This window comes from Patagioenas fasciata, chromosome Z, assembly GCF_037038585.1.
Source record: "Patagioenas fasciata isolate bPatFas1 chromosome Z, bPatFas1.hap1, whole genome shotgun sequence".
Taxonomy (NCBI): Eukaryota; Metazoa; Chordata; class Aves; order Columbiformes; family Columbidae; genus Patagioenas; species Patagioenas fasciata.
Genome location: NC_092560.1, coordinates 58,180,138 through 58,189,992, shown reverse-complemented (window position 1 = coordinate 58,189,992; position 9,855 = coordinate 58,180,138). Strand labels below are relative to the sequence as shown.

Sequence of the window (9,855 nt, the reverse complement as noted above, 5' to 3'; positions counted from 1 at the left end):
AATAGCAAGGACTTTAGTCTTATTTGGAAGACCCTGTTGCATTGTGATGACAGTATGAAGGGTTTCAGTCTATTTGAGAACTAAAAGGCCCTCAGAGAATAGTGCTACTGTGGAACAAACCAACACAGGTGTAAGAAAGAGAAAGCAGACCTTTCATAGTTCAATGGTTTCATCAAAGTGTAATTTAAAGCAGCATTCATTTAATTCCTGAGTGGTGTTTCACAGAGCTCACATAAAAGAAAAACACAAGGGGTAATGAAGTTAATGACTTTTATGATTTTCATACCATAGTTCTACGGAGAAACAGGCAAATTTTACAACATGGTATCAGTAAATATTCTTGCTGATTCATGGATACCAGAAATTCATAGCTTAGCCTTCCTCTCTTCAAATAACATATTTTTCTTTTACAGCTGGAGGATCTGAAGCAAGAAAATCAAAGGAAAAACCACTCCCTGCTACTCATTTCCTGCTGAGCCATTTTGATAACCATAGTGACTGATATTAATGGATAATGACATGAGAATACCACTATTTTCAGTCCTTAACTGTAAATGGCATCATATTTTCATTTTCAGAAAACTACTAACAATACTTATGGCTGAATCAAGAAACCAACCAAGACTTCTTTGCTGTATCACTTTGACCAAATTGTTCAATTTCACTGTTGCTGTCACTCTTGCTCCTCTATGTGTAACCTGCTTATTTTAGTTCTAAATTTTGGGATTACAGTGTCTGTTTCTTGTAATGTATTTGCACAGTAAAAAGTACAAAGAGATTTAAATCTTCACTGGAATTTCCAGGTGCTACTTTGATATAAGTAAATCAATTAAAATCAGTTAAATAAGTAGTCACATCTTGTGTATAGCAGATGGACTTCAGTGCAATTAGAGTCTAATGGAACAAAAATGAATAGCAAAAGATTTTCCTGCAGCTTGGGAGCAGACAGAGTCAGTCTGAGGCAATGCTGGCTTCCCCCACCAGCTGTATTTGCAGTTATGCTGACAGAAAAGTGAAAGACTGTTTTGCATAATGGATTTGCAGGTTTTTTGCTGTTTAAGCCAACCACACAGAATCACACCCTAAATAGTTTCTCTTTTGTAAATCCCAGTGCAGTTTACTCTCACATGCCCCACTGCTCAGTGACATTCCACTCTCTCATAAACCTATTTATCAGTTACTTTCATAAACTCTTCCTAGAGGCTATAAAAAGTGCTTGCCAGTGAGATCTTAATTTAAATGGGATAAGTATTCCCAGAAAGTCAAAATGGTAGCATGGTCTTGGTACTGTATGGCATAGCTGTAGTTCACATGTGTATAGAACACATTTCTGAGGTGGAGCCTGAGCCAGCTATGTTGGTGCTGGCCAGTAAGGTGGTGTGGAAGTCAGTGCATGTTCACAGCAGAAAGTGGCCAGGAATCCACACGGAAGGGGAGAGTCATTATTAGCATGACGATGGGGAGAGAAGGAGTAAGCCCCTCTTGCTCTGCCTGGAAAGCAGGTTCCCATTTTTGAATGCAGAAGCTGGAACTGTATTCTGGTGTTTGTTTCTTTGTATGTAGGAAGTGTAGCCCTACACTTATGATTGAAAAATAATCAAATTAAGCCAGAGACCATGAATAGTCCACCTCCTATGAATATCTTATTTTATTTGCTAGTTACTTTGAATCCAGTGGCAGTAGTTGCTTTCACTACTACTGCGAATACCTCCTTGAAGCTCTTGATTTAGCTCAGATCACACTGTCAGCTTCACCATGGGAATGTGGCATCTTGTGGTTGTTCCTCAGTTCCTTCCTTCCTTCCCCCTTGGCAACTGATTTCCAGGGTGCCTCTGTATGGGCACATAGGATCAGAGCTCAACACATTGTCATCTTCCTTTTCATTTTGTTGCTATGTTGCTCTGTTGAGCCAAACTAGACACTAGCGTTTCCTCTTCGCAGAGGGCTGTGGTGGCAACTGTAAGCCTCAGAAAGCAAATTCTGATTTAAAAATAGTGTGTCTTACTAATCCATTGAGAACGCCACTGAAATAACTGAAGATAATGTACCATTTTTAATAAAGAAAGTGAACTGGTGATCTGAGATACCTGTGGTGTTGTTTTGTTTTGTTTTGTTTTCCCAAGAATTTAAAATTCAGCTGACACTCCTTTACCATTAAAAACAAAACAAAAACCACCCAGCCACCCCACATCACAAGTATTCTTGTTCAATGTTTTCTTACTCACTGTACAAACAAGACTACACACTCCAGGAGCCCTGCCCAGGAAGGTTGGGTATTCAGTTTAAAAATGACAAACTGACAGTTTTAGTGCAAAAAAAATAATGCCTGAACAAATACATGTCATTACACTGTGGTAGTACACTATACCCTGATATACTGGGACTAATTAGAGCCATTTAATGCTGTGACATGGCTGTTTGAGATTTCATATCACAGAATCACAGAATGTTTGGGGCTGGAAGGGACTTTCAGAGATCATCTAGTCCAACTCACCTGCTGAAATAGGTTCACTAGAGCAGATCACACAGAAATGTGTCCAGGTGAGTTTTGAATGTCTCCAGAGGAGGAGACTCCACAACCTCTCTGGGCAGCCTGTTCCAGTGCTCTGGCACCCTCAAAGTAAAAAAGTTTCTCCTCATACTCATAGAACTTCCTGTGTTTCAGTTTGTGCCCATTACCTTTCATCCAGTTGTTGGGCACCAAGGAAAGTGTCTGGTCCCATCCTCTTGACACCCACCCTTGAGACAGCATTGAGAAGATCTCTCAGCCTTCTCTTCTCCAGGCTGAACAGACCCAGCTCTCTTCGTCTGTTCCCATAAAAAAGATGCTCCAGGCTCTTCATCATTTTTGTAGCTCTTTGCTGGAGTCCCTCCAGTAATTCTTTATTCTTCCTGAACTGGGGAGCCCAGAACTGGACACAGTACTCCAGATGTGGCCTCACCATGGCAGAGTAGAGGGTGAGGATCACCTCTCTCAACCTGCTGGTCACACTCTACCTAATGCACCCCAGGATACCATTGGCCTTCTTGGCCACAAGGGCACATTGCTGACTCATCGTCAACCTGTTGACCAACAGAACTCCCTGCAATGCTGCTTTCCAGTAGGTCAAGCCCTAACCTGTACTGATGCCTCACCAGGTGCAGGACCCTACACTTGCCTTTGTTGAAATTTATCAGGTTCTTCTCTGCCCAGTTCTCCAGTCTGTCCGGGTCTCACTGAACAGCAGCACAGCCTTCTGGTTTGTCAGCCATTCCTCCCAGTTTGGTATCAGCAGCAAACTTGCTGAGGGTGCACTCAGTCTCTTCATCGTGGTTGTTGATGAACAAGTTGAACAAGACTGGACACAGTACTGACCCCTGGAGAACCCCACTAACTACAGGCCTTCAACCAGACTGTGATCACAGCCTTCTGAGCTCTGCCATCCATCCAGTTCTTGATCCATCTCACTGTCCATTCATCCAAATCACGCTTCATCCTACCACACGGATAACATTTCAACAGCTGGAGGTTCAGTGCTGACTACTCTCAGGGATCTCACATAAACAGAGGAAAGGAATACTCCCCAGCAGAATTCAGATTCTTGAAGAAATCTAGATGTCTGTCAAACAAAAATGTCACTAGGATGTTTTTCTCTCTAAAAATTGTCTCTTGAGCAGAGATGTGATTCCTGTTATGAAAATACATTTAAAAATAGTTTGAGAGTCAGTTTCTCAGACTAACTCTGGGATTTAGATTGTTGATAGATGTGCTTGAAAGGAAGTAGTTTACACCTGTGGCAACATTTCTTTGAAAGTCTCTTTATTTAGAGAACATTTTGACACAGACCTGTGACATCTCTCAGCTTCAGGCAGCTGAGGAATTAAAATTTTTATTGAGGAATGTCTGCAATAGAAAATCAATTTGACTAGCAATGTAATACTGTTACACTGTTAAATAATACAATGTGGTTATGCATAGCAACCAACAGAAAAAAACCCAGACTCTCTTGTGTGGAATGCAGAATTTGTCATGTTCTTGCAGATTGGAAACTTGCAGAAATGCACATGAATGTGAGAATTAACTTGATGTTCTGACAGAGTTAAGAAGATGGGCCAGGAGATAAGTAAAGCTTCTACTCACATAATGGCATATTCGAAGAAAACCGTAAACAAGTGAAGGTTAGGCTTCGTGTTTAAGTTAGGATCATTTAAGTCATCAATTGAAACAATTTGTACCTGTTGGTTTCAACTGGCCCAGCTGTTGAACTTAGCCCAGCATTTGGTTTAGTAAACTAAGATTATGGAGTTCAGAATGTTAAATAAGGGATTTATGCTAATGTGGTTTTTATTTCTACAGCTGCATGTATCTGGGTGGCACAGTAATACAAGAAACTTTTCAGAGTAATCTGCTGGCTGAAACAGTGTCCCAGTAAGAACCAAACCCATCCTATAGCTTTCCAGTGGCCTCCAGGGTTTGAGTTGATGATTTTGGTTCAGCTCACAGAAGACAGTTGTAAAGACGGTTAACACCGGCCTTTTAAATCTTGAATGCAAGTCAAAGAAAAAAACAAAGAAACTTGTGATTTGGATTTTACTGTAAGAGTTTTCCATTTGTTACAAATGGAGAATATGACAACCCCCTGCCTGCTCAGCACTTTACTATGTTTAACCTGTAAATACAGGTCTGCATTCCAAAGGGCTCATCACCCACTATCTTGTTTGGGTGGAAATTGATGCTACTGAAGAAAAGTTGTGCTGGCCTTCTGTTCTGTATTTGATGTCCCTCCATGGGCAGTACTAGAGGGCAGAAGCATTTTGATTTGGATCAGCTAGGGGATGTGAAACAAAGCCATTCCCTGTGAGAATGACTGCAGCTCTCTTTTGTGGTAACAGTCATTGTTCAGTAATTATTACAGAAAACTTCCTGTAGGTGTTATGAGTTCCGTTAGAATTCATAAAACCTGTCAGGAGGGCAGCTGGAACATGCGCTTTAAGTGTTCACTTGTTTAATCTCCTTTATGTTGTTTGGGATGGCAGAGTGGTACTATGACTCTGCCTGTTCTCTTCCATCCATCTAAGGAGGTTGAGGAGACAAGAGGACAAAGAAGATCAAGGAGACAAAGGAAAAGCTTATCTTGGCTGACAGATAATGTGTCTGAATGCAGTTCTACACCTTTCCTAGCCCAGGCAGTAATCACACAAAGTAACTGCCATAAAGAAGGTTGTCAATTTTCCTGAAGATAAAGGCTCTTTCTCAGACCTTTACTGCTGCTCTGGGGCTGTAGTTCCTTCCAAGATCCCCAGCGTCCTGCGTGAACTGTCCATAGCCATGGGTAATGTTGCTTTTCAGACTGTCAGTGGTGACACTGTGATCACTACACACTCCCCAGCAGGAGCTTTGCAGCTGAGCTGGCTGAGGTGGCTTGTGGCCAATAAAAAGCATAGGCCAGTGGCCAGGATCTGCTGTCAGACTCTGACTCTCTGCACTGTGCCCTGAGGAGGGCCATTTTTAATCTTTACTTTTCAACCCTTGATTTGCTTCCTGTATTTCTTCCACCTGATTGTCATAAATACTGAACACTCACAAGCAAATTCCCTCAAGGAAGGAAAACAGAAGCCAGGTTTTGGAGGGTTAACACCTGAGTACTGAAGATAGCTTTCCAATCTCAGTTCTCAGAAGCCACTGCTGGGAGTTTAGAGTCTAATCTTTCTGCCTTAGTTTACTCATATGTGACACCGGGATAATATTATTTACTACCCAACTGGGAAGGGTTCAGTGACAGAATTATTAATTTTTGTTAAGTGTTAAATTGGAACATATTAAAAAATATTCTTCAATTTGCTACAAGATCTCCATGGATTTTAGTAACAAGGTGCTGTCCTCACATAAAAACTGGGAGGAGAATAAAACCTCTGTGAAAGCAGACTGTCTTCCTGTTTACCACCTTACCAGAGAGTACCAGAAGCATGCAAAAACTGGTGCTTGCTTGTTTCAATTTAGAGAAAGAGCTTGCCCTCATTCCTGCCACAACTTATAGTCTGTTTTTGACACTTGTCTGACGTGCTGATCTTGTGCTTACAAAAATAACATTGAAAACTGATGCTGATAGATCTGACAGTATTTATGCCAAATTAAATATTTTAGTGAAAAATAATTTGGAAAAGTATTTCTTGCTGTTGCAAAACAAGAGACTTAGGACCTCACAATTACCATGAGTAAGAAGGTGAAGTCTAAATTCTCAATGACTGCTCCAAGGAAAGGAGTAATGGACCTGAATGTCCCGACACATTGACTTTTACATTTCTGAAAGCAAGTAGTATGAGCTCTGCATTAGGAACTGTGTAGCAGGGGCTTGAGCTGTGTTTTTGAAGTGCCTATAAATGCAGCGTTTGATTAAGTGTATAGTAGGCATGTATGTAAGAGTGAAAATAATAAAATACTGATATAAAACCATCTGGCATAAAAAAACCCCAGCAGAATAGAAGGAAGTAGAAGAACAGCAAGGGCACAAGCTGCTCCTCATGGTCTCTATGCCACTAACAAGTCACTACATCTGTGGGTGGAAATTGCCATGCAGATTAATTATCATGAACCCTGTTGGTGGACATGATGTCTCATGGAGAAACATAAGCAATGGCAAATCAGAAGCAGCTTTCCCAAGATATGTCTTGGAACCCACAATGAAAGCAAGATGAAAAATTTTATAGGAAAATCAGTGTTTTAAAAGTGTATACCTGAGAGAGAAAGATCTCAGGGACAGTGACAGACTTCAAGGCAGTCTGTAGTTTCTAGGACATAGTGAAGAAAATGTCCAAATCAACAATGGGAGGAAAATCTGTGTAAGATCACAACATAGTGAACTATGGTAAAAATAGTAGATACCATGACAGGAGAGGTCAAATTACAATAATATTTGTAGAGTTTGAAGTATTAGAATTTTTGAAAGTATCCAATCCCTTTCTGATGATTCTCTACACAGGATGTCTCTTTGGGCCAACAGTTGGAGGGTGAATGAAACTTTAAGAAGCTCCAGATGTCCAAATCAGAAAAAAGTATGTCTGTCCAGTGGCAGGAGTTGGACAGAACAGGAGGCAGAGACTCCCTCTGGGTTATCATTAAACAGTTTGGTTTGGCTGTTCTTTGTAACAAATCTCTGCCTTATTTCAAAGAATCTACTACAAATAATCACTTCAGCAATAAGACAGGATTGGCAAATTTTAGAAACTGAAAATGCAGTCTTTATGACAGTATATTTAATATAGCCTTTCTGGTTAGACTTTTTATCTTTTCCTTTCTCCAATGCTATTTACCCTCAGCTTCTGTGTATAAAAGATACAGCCCCATTTCTCTTCAATCATTTGAGTGCAGCCAACTATTCATACACTGTGGGAAGGTCTCCCTTCATAATTTTCAGTATACGTGCAAAGCTACTTTCAGCTCAGTTGACAAGTTGAATTTATAGCTAAAGTTTGTGGTACTGTGTGTGAGCAAGGGATCTGCCTCTTTTGCTCCTTGCCCTCACTTCTCCTTTTACCAAACTAATCTTCCTGGTGTAATCTTGATAGGAAGGCTGTGGCTGTGTGGACTTTTGTAGGAGTGATGATGGCTAAAGAGATACATTGGGAGAACTGAACGGAGTATTGATGTGTTCAGACAGTTTCAGTCTGCTCCTTTGTGATTCAAGGAGCTGCACTGCATCCTTCTACAAAAGGATGGGATTCCACACGCTGAGCACAGGAACATGCACAAAGAGGCAGGAAAGCACATGTGCATAGAGTCAAGTACTCCTCTTGAGCAGATATGGAAACCCCCTGGACTCTGCAGGTTCTTCCTGGTGTTTGCAGAGCAGTGAAAGGTCAAACCATGATGCCAAGTATCTTTGAGCACCACAAACAGTGAGATGGGGAGTGGAAAGTTACTGCAGGAGGCTGTAACATGCAGGTGTCTACAGACCTTACTAGGCTCAGCAGCAGCTGCGAAAGGCAGGCCCTTGACAGTGTTGACTGTTGACTTGACCTTTAGGATCCTGGTGGGCCTGGAGTTTATTTCTTGACTCTGTGTCAGTGCTTCACATCAAGCACTACTCACTGCCTTTGGTTAGAGGTGTTTTTCTTGCTGGACACCTGACAACTTCTGGTCTGAATTGCCTCTGTGGTAGTGCTGAGCTTTTCCACTAATAGGGACAATGCAGAATCTTTGCTTTCTCTGAAACTAGGGAACACATGAAAGGTCTATGAAAATAATATGAGAAAAATTCCTATCTTAAAATACAAAGATAAATAATGTATAATTTCAATACTTTTGTCTTCTAAAGCAGTGTTATAATACAGATGCAAGGTAAGAGGTCTGATGACTCATTATGACAGTATGATCAGCTGAACTCTTACAGCCGTGTTAGAATGTTTTGAAAAATCGCTATGCTTTTATGTACTGAAGAGGTAACTATGATGTTTCTGGTGTTGTGCAGTGGAAAAATATATGGATTGTACAGATTCCTCTCTGGTGATGGCAGAAGAATGCAGTGTATTTGGGGTGAAGAGACAGAGATCTCCACCTCTGGCAGTAGTAGGGGCATATGAAATGCTTTATTAGGACTAAATTTTAAAGGATATAACTTCCTCTTTAGGTATTTACACAATAAAATTAGCATGCTCATCAGCTCATCAACAAAACAGCCTTTGAAAGAGCCCTGTAATACTGGACAATCCTTTGTTTTCCATATGAAAATTTTCCTCTGTTTTAAATAATGTACTAATACTAACCTTGTGCACAGTTTACTGGAAGAGTGGACCGCTCCATTCAGTGTAAATAAATGGTCCACTGGAATAAAGACTGCCCCATGTTTAAAAGCATTTTCGAATTCTGTTTATACAAATTGATATGTGGAAGCTAGAGCATGTTCTGGTGAGGAAGTGAATTGTGTTTTGGTCAGAAAATGTATCCTGTAGATAGACATATATATCTATATATAGATATATAGGTAGATAGATAGATAGATAGATAGATAGATAGATAGATAGATAGATAGATAGATAGACAGACAAATAGATGATACAGATAGATAGATAGATGATAGATAGATAGATAGATAGATAGATAGATAGATAGATAGATAGAGTATGCATATATATGTTTTCTTAGCTCTTTGTTCCAAGCCACACTCCCTAGATGCGTGAGTACTGCAACACTCTATGAGTTAGCGCTCAACTAGTGCCACAGAAGAATGTGCCAGAGATATTTAATCCCTAGAGAGAGAGAAAAAAAAAATCTCTGTCATGACCTGTTGACCAGACATTTCTTGGCAATTGCTAATCAACTGTTGGGCTTTTATTGTCTCTCCAGCCATTATTTTCCAGGAAAGATCTGAGCAAGAGGTCAATGCAGCTTAAGTAGGTATTGGTTTATTTGTTCTTTTGTGCAGTATGCTGCAGTGAACAGTCTGCTCTTCTCTGAAGGTCAAAGACTTTAATGTAATTTGACTTGTTTATTTACTCTAGAATTTGATTATCAAGCCCCAAATGTAAGAATAATTCCTGGTGGCAACATTTCTGAGAATAGTTTTTAGTGCTTTCTATGAGCATTAATTTTTAAAACATCAATATTTGGTGAATTGTGAACTACTTCTTTATTGATGGTCTAGAGAGAAGTGACCTGGATCTTAATTCAAATTAAGACTCTCTCTGCTCAGGTAAGTACTGTAGTCTATGCTTACCCTTGAACAGAAAATTAGATCTGCATTCCTTTCCTGAAAAAGTATATTTCCTCAGCTGGAGACCCAGGGTAAAAATAATTCCTTCCTTGAAAAAGATGAGGGAAAAAAGGGGGAAATGCTAAGAAAAAAATCAGCTAGCAGATGTTTCCTGTCCTGCAAACTG

At 40.2% G+C, this 9,855-nt stretch overlaps 1 protein-coding gene across 1 annotated transcript in view; it reads right to left on the bottom strand.

Moving 5' to 3' along the window:
* Positions 1-211: 211 nt before the first annotated feature.
* The window catches only part of ANKRD55 (ankyrin repeat domain 55), a 68,312-nt gene continuing 58,668 nt past the window's right edge, over positions 212-9,855 (bottom strand). The window contains exon 11 of the mRNA XM_071801848.1: positions 212-1,832. Coding sequence (XP_071657949.1) covers positions 1,732-1,832 — 101 coding nt within the window. The 3' untranslated portion in view covers positions 212-1,731. The remainder of the gene's footprint in view (positions 1,833-9,855) is intronic.